The sequence below is a fragment of the Danio rerio genome, chromosome 4 (assembly GCF_052040795.2).
Source record: "Danio rerio strain M-AB ecotype USA chromosome 4, GRCz13ab, whole genome shotgun sequence".
In the NCBI taxonomy this organism is placed as follows: domain Eukaryota; kingdom Metazoa; phylum Chordata; class Actinopteri; order Cypriniformes; family Danionidae; genus Danio; species Danio rerio.
This window is the reverse complement of record NC_141024.2, coordinates 78,576,392-78,594,300: the sequence shown is the minus strand read 5'-3', so window position 1 is coordinate 78,594,300 and position 17,909 is coordinate 78,576,392. Positions and strand designations below refer to the sequence as shown.

The following is a 17,909-nucleotide window of genomic DNA, read 5'->3' as shown; positions in this document are numbered from 1 at the left end:
CAATGTTAGGCCTTAACATGCTAGTTGGTTCTCAGCAATATTTTTTTCTATATTTAATTGTTTTCCTTTAAAAATATGAATCTCACAGGGTGGAGAATACAGTGACGGGTTTAAGACCATAACAGGGTTAAGAGGACACTTAAATTTCAGTTTTAATTTGTTTTAGTTCATTTGAAATTACATCTAACACTTACTTAACATTTATTTTAGTAAAACATTTAGCAAAGGCATTAATGAGATAAAGGCAAACCGGGATGAAATGAAACTTCATTAAACCAAACCACAGTCAGAATTCAAAAAATTGAAGTGCTGCAGGTAACTGGACTGTTAGTAACCTTTAAAAATGCTGATAAAGGCCTGTGTTACCCAATATATTGCTCAACAGAACCTACAGTAAACAGAAGCAACAGGTAAAGTCTTGTCTAAAACTTTATTTCCTGGAACATAAATAAAAACTACAGCAGAAAAGTTCTAAATGAAATTGTTAATGAAAATACTCAATAATGTTAATAAAAAAATAAAATTATATAGCCAGATAGGCTAATCTGCTTATTTCAGAAACTGCTGATCTATTGGGATTTTCACACATAACAATCTCTAGGAGAGAAAATTATATAGTGAGCAACAGTAACTGAAATAACCACTCGTTACAACCGAGGACTGCAGAGGAGCATCTCTGAACACACAAAACTTCCAACCCTGAGGTGGATGGGCAGCAGGAGGGGATTCAATCAGGGATTCCAAAACCTTTTGTTAGCCTAACCCTCTGTATCTATAATATTAATATGAGTTATGCCCTCAATGACCCCCTCTCTAAAGTTGGGTAATTGTCACATGACATAGAGATAAACAAATGAACTAATACATAATTTAAGTATTTTTTTGTTCTGATTTTATTAGCTTTACATAAACTCATGATGAAACTTGTGACACTCAATATAAAATCTGCTGCTGGTACGGGTGCCGTGTCTGACATTAAATAGTGTCAAAGTTTAAGTAAAGCACAGCTTCAAATATTCTATCAGTAACAATTTTTAAAAAAATGTTTTTTAATGAATATTCTTGATTAATTAGGTGAATATACCCAAAACAATGACATGTGTGATGGGGTTGAGTTTTTAAAGCCGAATGTCCTTTGCTCCTTGTGTGGTTTAAAAGAGAATGCCCACATGGCAGCAATTAAACAAGAATATGTTATATTGTTTGGAAATAAAAAAAAAAACAATCATATTCCATCTTAGTTTTACGTTACGGGGTTGAATTGTTAAGCTTGACCGCATCCTTCCTAACTATAATAAAATCAAAAAATGTAAATAAAGGAAAATATAGCTTCTTTTGCACCATGCTGAGAAAGAGAGCTGAATGATGTCACTTTCCGTCTGGATGTCATATAAGAGTAGACTCTGAATTGCTGTAGGTGGAGAATTGCTGGTGTGACAGGGTTGAGTTTATATTGAGGGACATAACTTTGTAGCCTGTTTTTTATTAAAAAATCTTATTTTTTATTTATCACAAGTAAATAACACAAATAAATAGTTGTAATACTAAAAAAAAATTAAACACTGTGTCTACATGCAATTTCAAAGAAGTGCCTCGGGGACATGACAAATAGCTTGGCTTGTGACAGACATATTATATTTTTTATGCTAAAGCTGCATTTAATGTATTTTTTTATTCATTATAATGTACAAAGTAGATCAATGAAAAATGCTTTTAACATGTAATTTAAGTCGACAACCACTATAAAAAAATATGGGGGACTGAAATATTACAGAACGCCAGGAATGACTTAATTATATCTAAGATAATTTTGTAAAACAATATGTTTTGTTAAATGTATAATGTATAAATAGTTCCATCACATCAGCTGAGGCAAAAAGCAATAATGCAGCCATTTCTTCTTGTAGTGTTGATATGGCTGTTTTGAAAGAATTTGTGTGAAAGGCATCAGGAACTTCTGGGAACTGCACAACTCTGTGTAATGTTTTCACACTTGCATGCGTCGATTTTATTTTTCAATCATTTTTACATTCATTAATTTTATCAGCTCTCATTGTGATCATTTTCTCTTTATTGGTTATACCTCACAATCACAAACACTCACAACTGGTTCCATTCTTTTGAATTGTGTGGGTTATTGAGCCAGGCTTCCATTCGATTCCTGATTTTGCTCCGCGAGCAAAGGGCAGGAGTGGGCGTGTCCAGCAGGGGAGAAGGAGGGCAGTGAACAACTGTTGTCAGTTAGCTCACAGAATAAAACACGTGATTTTATAGTTTATAAAGTTAAAATGCAAAGAAATAAACAGTAATGTAATGCCCGGCTACATTTGTTATTCGTAATTTCATATACACTTAACCACAATTTATATCATTATAAAGATAATCATGTTCATATAAACTCTATAATTGAAGACTTTTCCCTTAATCCCCTTGTCTGAACCATACGTCTGAATGCAGGCTCAGTGCAGCAGGCCTCTTGCCCTGTCTATTTCAACCATTAGCCCTGTTGGTAATCTAGAGGATTTAGGCGAACACAACAGCACGGCGATGTGTCTAAATGTGAACAAACTCCTGATAAAAGACAATGTCCGCCATTCTCCAATTCTCGTACTGCTCTTCCGTCAAAAATGCTTGCTGCACACACAGCTTTGCTATATTGGCCCTGACAGGATCTTAGGGAAAAACATGCAACAAACACTGTGGATCATGATAACAAACACATACGAGCCTTCATGAATGGCTAAATACTGTGTGCTGTGGGTCTGTGGATGCGGTCTCACCCATCAACGTAGGATCTCACAGCTTCGCGCTGGCAGGTCTGTCTTGCCTTCGGAAAGCATGTAGCACATATTGCGCTACGTCGCCGATTTTGATCCCGCCTCAAAAATCTTTTAAAAATTTTGTCAGCTGAAATTAGCTGACAAAAGCTCAAAATTATCCAGTTTCCCCCACAATTACAGCTAACAGGTGCTAACATTGTCTTAACTGATGCTCAACACACAAATCTGTTAACATCTCAAAAAAAGTACTCAAGGGTTTGGTGAACCTTTAAAGGCAAACTCACCTCACCAGTAGTAAGCCGTTAGTGTTCTCAAGTCTTCATGTCTTAGTGTACAAGACACAACTATCTCTGTTTGTGGACTTGTCCACAAAAACTTCACTTATAGAATTAATATAATCAAGTTATATATATACACAAAAAAGCAATTGTCATCTCGCCAAAAAAGACATGGATTGTTGTGACTTATTGAAAAGTACTGAAGTTGTTACATAACTTACTTGGTTAGACATGGTCATCTCACATAATTTCCTGTATTTGGGCAGATTCTTCTCTGCTTCATCCTTCCTGTGTTAGGACAGGTTCTTCTGTTTTATCCATCTTTTATGGTTTTGCTTTTTTTTTTGGGGGGGGGGGGGGGGTCTTTTTTGGGAACTGAATAGTACTTTGACTGTTCATCTTTTTTGTGGTTCTTTCTGGTTCTTTTCCATTGTAGCCCAACTTTCCCCTGCAAACACCACATTCTTATTTGGCCTCATTGGCCTCACAAGGAGCTCCTCTGGTAAACTATGGTTAAGCATGTGCTCTCTGTATCTACCTTTGAGAGATGCATACATTCTCTGAATGAACTCTGCTGGTCTGAGTTTTCTTTTTGTGTGAAGAATTGAATGTTCCTACACCAAACCATGTTTCCACATGGCAGTTTGTGTCTCTTGTCTTGGCAGAATCTAATGTGTGGCTTGTGTTCTCCTTGTTTAATGCAAGTTTCTGCAAATCTCCCAGAAGTGTCCCACTCCACAAAGGGGAGATTCCCATTAGGGTAGATTCCCAGTTGTCCATAAAGATAATGGGGACTCCTGGACAGTCTTAAGCATTGCTGCTATCACCTTCCCCATTTTCCTCAGATTCGACTATGAGTTTTGCTTTCTCAAAGGCTTTTTTTGAACAGACTTTAGTATGGAGATCGGCCCACAATTGTTTTAGCTGACCTTCTTTCTTCCTCATTCTCCCACATGTCGAAGTAGTCTTCATCTGTAAACTCTTCTATGGGTTCCTCTTGGTGTTTATTCAGGGCATCAATAAATGCACTGCTGCTACTGACTGTTGCAGTCTCAGCAGTCTCATGGCTGGCCAAAAGCACAAGTCCTTTATCATCAGTTTTTCTTGCCAAATGCTAATGCAAATGCTTACAGCCTTGATAATGTGGGCAGAACAGAGATGCTAAACAGTGATTTGTTTTATCTGCACACGTCTTGATTTTCTTGCAAACGGCATAAGTCCACTCCAGGTATGCATCAATGTTGTGTCTATTGAAGGCAAGAACAACAACTTGCATCAAGGCACAGATGTAGTCCATTTCCACTTTTTGAACTCTGACCCTTGTGTACTTTGACAGTCAAAAAGCCATTGGAGGAATACTGTGCTCATTGCTCAGCATCTCACACACTGGAAGAGCTGGAGCATCTGTCTTCTCCAGGCAAAGTGAGTGCATAGTACAGCACTCTTTTGCTTTGCTCTAGGATCTTTGATACCACACCTCCTGTTGCATCAAGATATAATGACACAGCACACTTTTTTTCCCTGGTAATGAACCAGGATGCTGATACCTAATTTTGTATAAAGGTGAGCACCAAATAGGTTTATTTGGAAGTGTTGGATGTAACCAGCAATATCATACAAGTTGGTGTCACACTCTTTAATGATATGCTGAGTTGAATGCATCTCCAATTGTACATTTTCATGTACAGGCATGTCCTTTTTCACTTCAGCATTGACCTTCAGGATATTTTTTATTTATATTTTGTGTCAGGTTACCAGACATTAGCTCTTAAATGGGTGATCTGAGTCTTTCGTAGTACACCTCACTTACACCCTGAGATATCACTCTTGCTAATTTTCCTTGCCCTATGTTGCTTGCTGGTCTAAACTGTTTTTCTTTTCTTTTTTTTTACATGGCATATTGATCCAGTAAGCCTGATTTACATGGTAATGCTGAAACAAAGTTGATTAGGCTTTTTTTGCATTGTGAAACTGTACCGGCCACATTTTCCTTTGGCTGCCAACACAACATATGTACCGGTAGGTAAAAAAATGTTTTAGGGAACAGCAAGGATATTTATGCTGAAACTGTTTGTATGGCACAGTATGTTGGTCCGTGGTTTTTAAAGAGTGGTTTAAATTTTCTTCCAGTCTTTGGGAGATATCACAATTCAGAATTTTACTAGAGTGAATGGGATCTTTCTGTACTTTCTTTTTTCATTGTTGGATGACTTGCTTGATCCATCAGAATTGAAGGGTTCTGACCCATTCCCCACAAGTCATTTTTTGTCTGAGTTTGACTTATTTATTCATTTATTTTTTGCTGAACAGTTCATATGCGAGTCGTTGGGATAATTAGGTAAAAATAAACGAATATAATAAGACAATGAAAGTGGTTTTTGACCTTACATGCATTTCAGACTGTTGTTGGAGACCCCCAAAACCAAAATGTTTTAATGCCTAACAGGGGCTCATATTTCCATTCTGCAAGTTAATCTCTACTCAAATGCATCTGGACTACATCTAATCAAATCTGTAAATAAATATGAATTCATTGAAATTCATGGCAGTGATTTAGACTCTTTATGCAAAGTACCAATTGAAACTTCTGTAAAATACTTAGGAATTACTGTTGCTAAAGACAGTAATCTTAATATTCAGATTAATTTTGTAAATCAATTTCTAAAAGCAAAAAAAAAAAAAATAATAATAATAATTCTTAATGGTTGGTGGGAAAGGGATGTCTCAATATTTGGATGAATTATATTAACCAAAAGGGAATTGTTATCTAGATGTGTTTATCGAGCCTCTCACTAGCTATCCCCCCACATTTAATAAAATAGAACAGGTGTTTAATTTTTAATTTTGTCTGGAAAAACAAGTATCTCTGCATTAAAAAAAAAATAGACTTGGTTCACAGATGTAAGGAAGGGGGCCATCATTTTATTGACATGGAATTAATGAACTAGATTCTTAAAAAATGCAATGGCTAAGATAATTTCTTTGTAACACAAACTTAAAGTTACTTCTGCAGTATTTTGCAAAATAGGTGCTTTTGACTTTGATCAGATGTGCTTTTGTACCGTCTAAACTTTGTGTCCCATTATGCTGAAAGCAAACCTTTTCCCACAATTTCAGTTCTCATAAGACTTGTTTATGGAACAATTGTTTTATTTTACATCAAAATAAGTCTTTGTTTAAGGAAAAATTGGTTAAAAATTATATTTTTTATCTTTACTGGATATGATGAATAGCCACTGTGACATTCTTAATTACAATAACTTCTGCTTAAAACATGGTTTCGCTTGTCACCCTAAATAATTTTACACAATTATTAATGCTATTCCTAAAAACATCATAGTATTGATCAGAGATATTCTTTCATACTATTCTGTACTGTTTTCTCTTTCATCTCTGTTTTGGAGACACAAAATGTAATAATTTTATAAGGAATATTCTTATTCAAAGGCTTCATCCTAATCAGCTCAGACCTTATTTCATTTTGAAAGATTTTAATTCACAGGAATTCGGGAAAAAAAAGAGTTACATTTCTTATCCAATTCTTCCCTAAATTAAAGAGCTTCAGTTTAGAATGATTAATGTGTATCCATCAAAAGAATTCCTGAAATTAAAATGTAATACTGATGATAAATCTTATCAATTTTGTGAAAGTGATATTGAAATCACTGAGCATATTTTCTACAATTGCAAATACTCAAGAGTTATTTGGGCTCATGTACATGACAGAATGTCTCATGTCAATATCCATGTAAACCCTTTTTGCTAATAACTAGTTAAATTTGGTGTAACTAAAAAAAAGTGTATAATAACCTTTTATGCTTTGTAAAATTCTTCATTCATAAATGCAGGTTTTTATGAAAAAAAGGGGAAGATACACATTTTACCCAAACATTTTACCTGTTATTAATGAACTTGCTATTATGGTTTTATCACTTAGTACTTTGTCAAATAATAAAGCCACTAAAGTAGCTTTTTTTTGTCAGCAAATTCTGTCCCCTATAGGGCCTTCTCAACCCTTTAAAGCTTTATATTGTATATTTATATATTTTTTATTTATTTTTAACGTTAAATACAATTTTCATTTTCATATGCTGCTTTTTTTCTATATTTGTGTCTGCCTATTGTTGTAATTGTATTACTTCATGCTTGTTTATGCATGTAAGGCCTACTGTTTTGTACATTTATTTTGAACATTTATTGAAAAAAAAAGTTAGATCTAGTCTATAATCCCAATTTATTTATTTATTTGTTTTTAAAATGTTGGTGGGTTAGAGTTTCTTTTAATGTGTGACTTTAAGATTAATAGACTCATATTATGCTGTCTACATACACACACACCACTTACAGACAGTCCACAATATAATCAGCCCACATGAGCAGTACAATATGTTTTGCATATAAATAATAATTGAATTTATAGATAGCTGAAGTGCTTCAGTAGTCTGTTGAGTACTGGAATTAGCATGTAAGCTAACAAATCACTCATGTTCTCATTCACAATAGCAACACTGGGTTTCCCATACACAGATTTATTTGTAGTAATGTGGGAGTTTTCACACTAACGTATCTTGTTGTCTACAGAAAGTTTAATTGTCTTCATGAAGAAAACTTGTTTCTTTTCTCAAATCAGTCAATCAAAATTAAAGTGTATTGTTTTGAAACCAAAGTCTTCATTTCTTACCACAACACATCAAGTCAAAATCTCATAATCTGACACAAATCTGATCTGTGGTAAATGGCAAATGGCATTGTGTAGTCTGAACAGGGTTTTAGGGAGTCTGCATCAGTCGCTCACTGTCATTGCCTCATGGCGAGTTCACACCGGCCGAGTTTAGGTGGACTTTCATTTGCCAACAAGTTTTGTGAAACTGCAGACAAAAGCCCAAAACTGGAGGCAAATCGGTGTTTGTTCACACGAGTGACAATCAAACAATGTGAATGATCAAAAAAACAGTCTAAGGGTGTAGGACAGTTTCTCATCCTTAATCTTTCTAATTTTCTTTTCAGTGCCAACCAATTGATGGATGTGTGCAATGTGCAAAAATATGGTTATTGGTTCATTATAAAGTTGAAACTCTAACAACCTGGTACTGCGCTGTGACCCATGATCTACACTACAAAAAAAAGTCTTCACCTCTTTAGTTATTGAGTTTAAATCTTCAGGTGTTCAAAGGGTTTTATTTCCAATAACTTGACATGTATTCAAGAGTTCGCACTTGTTTGGCATGCTGTCCTGGGGGACAGCCCTAAGCTCCGCTGGACAAAGGCTCAATTTTGAGGACTCTGATCTCCATTGTGAAGCTTTATGTGAGTGTTGAGGCTTTTTTTATATTTAAAGCCCTTTCCACACTCACTGCATCTAAAACCATCCTCTCCTGAGTGAGTCTTCATGTGGTTCCTAATTGTGTCTTTGCGTGTGAGACTCTTTCCACATTGATCACATGTGAACACTATGGTTCCAGTGTGACCATTCATGTGGTTCTTGAGGCTAGTTTTGGTTGTGAAGCTCTTTCCACACTGAGCACATGTAAATGGCTTCTCTCCAGTGTGACTTATCATGTGGTTATTGAGTGCACTTTTACATCTGAAACTTTTACCACACTCTGTGCATGTGTAAGGTTTCTCTCCAGTGTGAATCCTCATGTGGAGGTCAAGGTCTTGCTTTTGAGCAAAACTTTTCCCACACTGTGGGCAAGTAAAACTTCTGCCTCCATTGTGAGTTCTTATGTGGGCTTCAAGGTTGCTATTCTGCTTAAAACTCTTTCCACACTGAGGGCAAGAGTAAGGCCTCTCCCCAGTGTGAATTCTCATGTGCACTACCAAGTTTGCTGATTGATAGAAGCTTTTTCCACACTGTTGGCATGTGTACGGCCTCTCTCCAGTGTGAATTCTCATGTGCGCTGCCAAGTTTGCTGATTGATAGAAGCTTTTTCCACACTGTTGGCATGTGTACGGCCTCTCTCCAGTGTGAATTCTCATGTGCGCTGCCAAGTTTCCTGTAGTATAGAAGCATTGTCCACACTGTTGGCATGTGTAGGGCCTCTCTCCAGTGTGAGTTCTCATGTGGACTTTAAGGTTGCCATTATGCTTAAAACTCTTTCCACACTGAGGGCAAGAGTAAGGCTTCTCCCCAGTGTGAAGTCTCATGTGCACTACCAAGTTTCCACTAGTACAGAAGCATTGTCCACACTGTTGGCATGTGTAGGGCTTCTCTCCAGTGTGAATTCTCATGTGGATTTGAAGGTTGTGTTTTCGCCTGAAACGGTTTCCACACTGACGACAAGTTAAATTACACGCAGATTCGGATTTCCGAGGTCTTCGTCGTGATGAAGTCTTTTTAGTCAGTGTGGGTTTTTCATCAGTTGTTGTTTCTTGGTGTTTCTCAAACTGTTTCTCTTCCATCTTATTCTGTTGATGAGTCTCTTCTTTCAGCACCATCAGATCTTAAAAAAAAAAGTGAACGTTAGTATAATGGCACAAATCAACAAGCATGAAATGGATGTTTTACCCAAAAATTAAAAAGACCTTATCATTTACTCTCGGTCATGTGGTTTTAAACATTTCCTTTCTTCAGGAAAGTAAAGAAAGCCAGCGTTTTTTAAATTTTTTTATTATTTATTTTAAATATCTTCTTTATAGGTTTAAAACCACACAAGGGAGAGTGTGGCGAGGCATAATGGAATACAGGTTCCAAAGAATATGGCAGAGCACTTATGTGCAAAATGTAATTTATTTACAGTGTCCATTCCTCTTTACAGTCAATCCATAAATGACCATAAATATGTACAAGTGATATCTGTAAAAAAAAAAAAAGATATCAGTAAAATAAAGAAACAAAAAAAAACAAGAAACTAAATATATACATGCAGAAATTATCACTCTTTGCTGTTAAACCTTCCACAAAAAGGTACAGCACACTAGCACTATTTGCCTCCCGCTGCAAAAGACTAGCTAAAAGACTCCACTAAATTTCCTTGGGTGAGTATTAAAATATTGCACTTTTATAGATGATCACATACATAACATTTAGATAATCTCCAGTATCATAACAGGTGTATTGAACGATAATAATACATCATATTGATCAATACATCTGTCAGTTCATGTATTTTCCTATTACTCTGGTTTTGTATTCCCAGCTCTCCCCCAAAACAGGCAACGTTAAGACAGTCCAGTTATCGGAGTGATCGTGCATGCAAAGTGCGGAAGTTTAGCGTTATCAAACTTTCTAACCAGCTACAGGAGCTGCCCGTTGCTTCCAGTAACCTGGACTGCATAAGTTCAATAAATATCTATGTGTAACCTATTTGGTGTCTGTGTGTGTATATTGGGAATATCAACAAGTGAATGTATGTATGTGTGCGTTATATATGCAAAGATAATATTATCCCAATCTTTGTGTGCATCCAAGGGTTGAGAATGGCAGAATCACTGATGGTTATTAGACTATGTGTAAATGAAATGATGGACTGTCGCGATTGTAAGAAAAATTAGTAAATGGTGAGGAAATTTTAATTTCTGGGTGAACTATCCCTTTTAAGCATAGATCTCAAACTCCATTCCTGGAGGGCTGCAGCTCTGCACAGTTTTGCTTTAACCCTAATCAAACACAGCTGATCCAACCAAGGTCTTTGGAACTACTAGAGATGATTTCATACATCCTAAGTCTTTCAGAATATGCAGTCTCCTGCATATGCATAAGGACTCCCGGATGCCCACACACGAATAATAATCTTCCGGAAATTGCACGTCTCCCCCTGGTCCTCAAATAGGTCACACACCCCTCTCCAAAGCATCCCTCCCTGCCCTAAAAGGGCACCTATGGTGAAAAATCTGCTTTTCAAGATGTTTAAACAGATATGTGTGTAGATATAATGTTTAGACCATCATATTGGGGTGATATAAACACACCCAGTGCTTTTTTTTCAGTTTAACAACATAAAAATGATGGACCAATTGGAGCGGTTTTTAGACTGACCGCAAACTGACGTAGGAGTGCTGTCCCCTTGCCCACTGAATTGATTGACAGCTGCGTATTAACATGTCCCGGTAGTTACGTGTATAATCATTTCAACAAAAAAGGAGGAGTGCAAAGCAACCAGGAAAAAAGGGTCTGTTCAGTTTGTTAGGATCATCAATCATCATCAAATGTGATCAAGAGTGAGTTTGACATGTTTAAAATGTTTAAATAACAGCACGTGTGTAATGAATTACAGAGATTTACTTCAGATTTACTTTATCAGCACAGCAGCATGTCAGAACAATTATAAAAGAAGACGCTTTAATCCCGGTTTGTGGACGTTAAATCAGGTTTATTTTGTACATTAACATAACAGATATCCATACAACAGTGGAGATTAACCTGTATCCTGTCATATATGCGTGAAAAATGAGTGCAAAGCTAAATGCACGCGCTGTCTGTGTGTGTGCGCGTCAACTTTGTAACGACATTGTGTGTGACTCATCGTTAAGTTGACTCAACACAACAAATGCAACAAATACTCATTGGTAAAGTTCTTACAGTAGCATTTCTCATAAACGCTATATGAGATGTGCTTTATGTCTGTCTTGTCTGATGCAGCCGAGGGAGGAGATTAAAAGCACCTAGAAACAGTGGGCGGGGAGGACTAGCCTTAAAGGTGCAGTACAACAACACAGCCACCTGGTGCAAAAATGTATAAAATAAAATCTTATAACAGGTATTCATTCATTCATTCATTCATTTTCTTGTCGGCTTAGTCCCTTTATTAATCTGAGGTCGTCACAGTGGAATGAACCGCCAACCTATCCAGCAAGTTTTTTATGCAGCGGATGCCCTTCCAGCCGCAACCAATCCCTGGGAAACAGCCACACACACACATACACTATGGACAATTTAGCCTACCCAATTCACCTGTGCCGCATGTCTTTGGACTGTGGGGGAAACCGGAGCATGCAGAGGAAACCCACACGAACACAGGGAGAACATGCAAACTCCACACAGAAATGCCAACTGACCCAGCCATGGCTCAAACCAGCGACCTTCTTGCTGTGAGGCGACAGCACTACCTACTGTGCCACTGACTCACCCCTCTTTGATTTTTATACATCTTCACATTCAAATAGGATGCAGAACCATGCCATCACCTCCCTTACCACCCCATCACAATAAAAAAATTGATACATGCAAACCCCACACAGAAACGCCAACAAGTTGAGCTAAAAACTTTCTGGAGACACAAAAGACTCATATTAAATCTGAAAAAAGGGCTAACCTATGTACCCTTTAAATGCAATTGATCAAATGCACTTGCTCTAGAGTACTCATGTTGTGTTTCCTCATGTGTGTCCTCCACTAAATTAAAAAAAATTTGAACCTGCTTGAAAAACCCGATTGACACAAATCCTGCATGTTCATAGCAAGTACGTATAATTCACACTCATATTTGTGAGTTTGCATTATTGAATATAACTTATGCAAATATTTAATGCCTCGTTTGCTATAAACTAGAGAGATAAGGAGATGGCAAGATGGCATACTTTGCAACTTGTTTTCATTCATTTGTACTTTGTTTTCTTGCCTTTGTGCATGTCCTGAGGCTTAGCTGAAGACCTACGTGGTGACATTTTATATACCCGTCAAGATGCAGAAATGCCATCTAAAAAGGTGACCTGCTGTTTGTCCAATCAGGGACAGTGACAACGCAAATTTATAAATAATAATGTTAACCTGAGGTTTGCAAATGTGAACTGTTTGTTTATTTGTGGATTATTTGTTAACCGCAGGTATAGCATGAGCAGTATGAAACGTATTTACAGATAACCCAGGATTTTGTTTATCAAGTGTTAGAATGACCTAGGGTTAAAAATTTGAAGTGTGAAAAGCCCTAAAAATAATCAGCATGAGCTCTCTAGGTAACCAGAGTACAATGACAAACAGCGACAATTGACAACAGGCCCGTGCAGAGACTGTCCAAAGGGCATGTGCAGGATAAATTTTTGGAAGAGCGGGAGGGGGGGTTTGGGGGGGGGGGGGGGTGTTGTTGTCGCACGCGTACTCAAGATCAGTGTTGTCGTGCGCCTACTAAAGGGCGGGACGGAGGGTGCGTCGCGGGGGCACTTTTGATCATTTTGGAAGGGCACTTTCTATCCAAGACTAAAAAGGGCATGTGCACTGCACAGGTTGAGCCCTATGTGTGCACGTGCCTGATTGACAATCATGTTATGGTAGCGACCTGATGTCAAATGCTATTGTTTTAGTACTTCAGTTGCCTACTGAGAAATGAAAGTTGCCTATTGTCTTTTGGAGAACTGACCATGAGTAATAAACGGCTACTTGCTTAACAAACAGGTGTGTTCATGACTATACATAGAAAGAAAAATTAGAAAATATGACTTTGCTACAACAAGCAGCATTAGGCATGGACCAGTATAAGATTCTGACAGTATGATAACCTTGAATGAAAAATATCACAATTTCACGGTACTGTGATTACTGCTCTAAAATATATTCTTTTAAATGTAAAAAACAAATACTTTCTTCCCTTAGAACACAATATATTTTCATTTGAGAAATTTTTAAAGTATGTTGAAGCACTAAACATGTCAGGCTAAATAGTTCTAATCCATTGACTTCTGCTGTCTTCATTTGTTTCAAAAACACAGATTTCTTTACAATTTAAAACAGCATCTTTGGATATCTTTTCTGCTGGAGATACTTTTGTCCTGAAAACCTTAAAACAAAACAATAATAATAAAAAAAACAACTTACATGTACCGTAGGTACGGTACAGCAGAGCATTTTGGCGGTTTTAAAACCTTTACTTTTCCACACTGTGGTATACCTTGAAAGTGGTTATTGTCCCATCCCTAAGCAGCATAACATAATTCTTTAAAAAGTCTCAAGCAAAAAGATTCCAATGGCGCCGCCTGCTGGTACGTAAAGAATATGGTCAATACTGACAAACTTCACACTCAAATGTTTGCATATCATCAGCATGCTGTAATCCATTTCTTAAGCAGCAAAAGTCTTTTATAGATAGTTTGTTGGCCAGTTGTAGTCAGTGCAATGCTAAACGTTATTGTTCCACTATATTTTGTTAGTTTTGTCTCACGTCGTCCCACAACAACAACATATAGTTTAGAATACTGTACAATGTTTTATAGTAAGTAATTATTTTAGTGTCCATTTCTTTCAGCATATTTAATATTGGGGAAATCCACGTTTTCTGAAATACTTTAAACCAGGGTTCCTACAGGTTTCACCAAGTTAAATTTAGGACTTTTTAAGACCATTATGAATGAAATTGTAGACACATAAAGGGCTAAAGGCTAAGGAATTTTTCAAATGGCCCAGATGAAAAAGACCCAAAATTTTAAAGATTTTTATTTGCCCTATCAAAAAGATGTTATAATTTAACACAATTAATGATACAATAATAAATGAATAATAATAAATGAAAATATTTCAGATATTTCTTAGCAAAATATTTTAAATATTGTGTAAAAACAAGGAAGCATTAATTGTATCCATACACTTTTTTCAACATGAACTTTGAAAAAATAATAATAATAAATGAACAAATGTTTTAAAAGTTTTAAAAACTATAAAAAACTAAATCTATGCACAACAATCTGTTGAGGTTGATATCCTCAGCAATAAATACATGGAGCATGTTTAAACAAATGTTATTGTAAGGAAAATAATTAAACCATTATTATAAATAGAGTTAAAATGACCTTTTTGAATAAAAGGTTAAAGTTTTATTGAGATGGATTGTTGGTGATTGTATGGGTTTTGGCCAGACTGGGTAACAAAACATGTAAAAAGGAAAATGAAGACTTGTTTAAAAAAGATTTAAGACCTACAACACAATATTTCAGTAAATTTAAGACTTTTTAGGACTAAAATTTTTATTTTGGAATTTAAGACATTTTATGACTTGCGGAAACCCTGTTTAAACACAATAGCCCTGGTATTACTTATTATAATAATGGTGTAGTTCTAGATAATATCTGTGAGAACTAGTAACAACTACTAGAAACAAGTTTAAACCCATAAAGAAGTTGATGAAAAAAGGGAATTGTGATGAACTTGACATATGCAAATGGAAAGTACTAAGTCAACACCATCACTGTAATAGCAGATATCTTCTATGAGAATACTGCAGGTCAAATATTGTCAGCTCAGTTAAACTTTTTAAAAAATTATTGTTTTTATATATTTTATATAGCACCAGTGCTCAAGAACTCTTTACAACAGTGGGAGAACAAAAAAACGCAATAACCTTAAGAAGGTAATGACAAAATGAATGAGAACAAGTGACGAAAGAAACTCATTCCTGTCTTTCAATGAGTGCTTATGTGCATTTAGGAGAACTAGACAGCACACTCAGGACTGCAAGATGGATTATATTTAGTATTCTCATTATTAAAATATATCTGAATAAGGATTAAATAACTGAGTTGGTCTTTGAGAATGAAAACTAACCTGTTTGTTCCTGCAGATCTTCCTGTTTGACTGTGAATGTTTCCTCAATCTTCACATCTTCACTCTCCTCTTTAATAAACGCCATCTTTATAACAGTGTGGAGATCAGTCGTTTCAGCAGGAGTTTTTCTCTGTGTTTGGACACTTTATCCTGTTTAAAATGAATAAAACAATGAACAGAAACAAACTTACTTATCTTCAACACTTGCTTCTACAGGTTCTTTATATGAGAGTAATAAATAAAAAGAAATCAGATAAAACGTTTCATTACAACACTTATTACACACTTTCCTGTTACTTTATTCAAACAATAGCCCTCGGTTACTGAGAATAAAATTGCACTATGTTGTATAAAGGGTTAAAATAATATTTCAGGAACATAATTTTGCATCTTATAAAAAGCCTATAACTTTAGAACTTTAACTTTAAATCAGTTTATATCTGTAAACGTTTTAAAGCAAACCTTTCTCCAGTTGAATCACAGCGCTGAAGTGGCGCCGCCTGATGACGTCACACGCTGCGCCAAAATAAAAGTCTTTTTTGTTAAGCTTTTTTTGCAATTTACTGTTGCAGTCATGACTTGTTGATTTCTTCTCATTTTTTTACTTAACACTATATCTTCTCTCTCGCTCTCACAAACCTTTAATCTAAACACTTTTAGAAACTTTTTAAATCCACTTTATGATGACTTGTATGTCTACAACAAATTACTTCATTAATATCCGAGTCCAAATCTCATCCTCATAATTGGGACCTCTTTTTTATATCTACATCTTCATAGGCCTATTTAGGGTTTCTTATAGTTTTATATGAATTGTCGTCTCTTTTTATCTGTGTTCCACGTTTCCTGCCATTCTTTAGCAATATCTTCAGTGATAATATTAAATTTACCTTTACTTACAGAAGCATTAAAGGGGTAGTTCACATAAAAATCACAATTCTGTCATTTACTCATCCTCTACTTGTTCCAAAACTGTTTGAGTTTTTTTCTGCTGAATGCAAATGAAGAGAATACAGGGCCAAAAACAGCCACTATGCTATTTTGGACATGACTGCTTTTTTCAACATTTTCTTGCACACAAAATGATTACAGTTGAACCACTAAAGTCACGTCACATGTTTTGAAAATGTTTTTGGTTCCTTTTCTGGACTTTGAGCATCTCGGGACTCTTGCTGTCTATGAGAGATGAGGGAGCTCTCTGATTTCATCTAAAGTGTCTTCATTTGCGTTCTGAAGATGAGCAAAGTTCTCAGGGGATTAAACAACAGGTAGAGGGACAATCGTTCTCGAGTGCTAAGTATACACTGTAACACACGCCTCCCATCAGTGCTGATATACAGCCTACTGCCACATTGCACTGCTTTTTAAAAATGTATCTTTAATATCTTTAATGTATTAAAACATCTTTAATACATACCAGGTGAATAAGAGGCTTTCGAGAAAGCTGAGCTGCTCACACATGTTCTGTTCAACTAAAAAACGAGGGAAAGAAAAAAAATTGGCACAGAAACAAATTACATTTTACTAGTTAAAATCTATAGACAAGTTTGTGAAGAAATAATTGATCTATTAAGAGTGTGTTGACAGTCTTACAGAAAGCAGTAATGAGCTGCAGATGCTTTAAGAGAAATAAAGGACTCTAAACTCAAATAAAGAACAAGTTCAGTAATAAATAAATGACTAAAACATTGCTAATATTAGCTCATGTCAATATATTGACTGAACTTAACGCAAATAAAACCTCAATGTGAAGTTCAGAATTTTTTTATTTTAATGATTGATAATACATCACCATACACTCTTAAAAGAAACGGTTCTATATAGAACCAAAAATGGTTCTATCAAGCGCTTCATATATGGAACCCCAAAAAGGTTCTAAATAGAACCATTTTAAGGGTTCATTAAATAGAACCCCAAATGGTTCTTTCACTCTTAAAATAAATGGTTCTACACAGCAAATTTTAGATAGTAGATTTAACTACCTTGGAGTTAAAATTAACACTCCCTCAGAGTTTATATGGGAATCACTATAAGTGTTAAAAATAACACTTTTGAAAGTGTTAACATTGTCAACACCAAGAGAGTGTTAATTAGCAAACTCTTATTGTGTAAAATATCTGTTAAATTTCCGAAAAAATACCAGCAGCTGTGGCTGCCAGAATCTTTCTGTGAAAAACATGGAAGTTTTATATAACTGTATAAATTTACAAAAAATAACCACATTTCATAAACTAATACATTGTTCATTTTACAAAATCATAGCTTAGTGCAAAAAAATGTAAAGTCTTTAGATGCAATAATGTTTTCATGTGTGATGGCAAGTAGCAAACAGATTTTGACAGCATTAGTAACTACACAGTTACCTTTAAACAAAAGAAGATG

The 17,909-nt window shown here is 35.7% G+C and overlaps 2 protein-coding genes across 3 annotated transcripts in view; one reads left to right on the top strand and one right to left on the bottom strand.

Moving 5' to 3' along the window:
* LOC100535035 (uncharacterized) overlaps nt 1–17,909 on the top strand; it is a 304,770-nt gene that overhangs the window by 231,170 nt on the left and 55,691 nt on the right. The window lies entirely within an intron of this gene.
* On the bottom strand, nt 7,572–16,006 carry znf1068 (zinc finger protein 1068). The gene is given in 3 exon segments (NM_001111199.1): nt 7,572–9,501; nt 15,528–15,677; nt 15,990–16,006. Coding segments are annotated over 2 exon segments (1,260 nt in total). The 5' UTR covers nt 15,613–15,677; nt 15,990–16,006; the 3' UTR covers nt 7,572–8,326.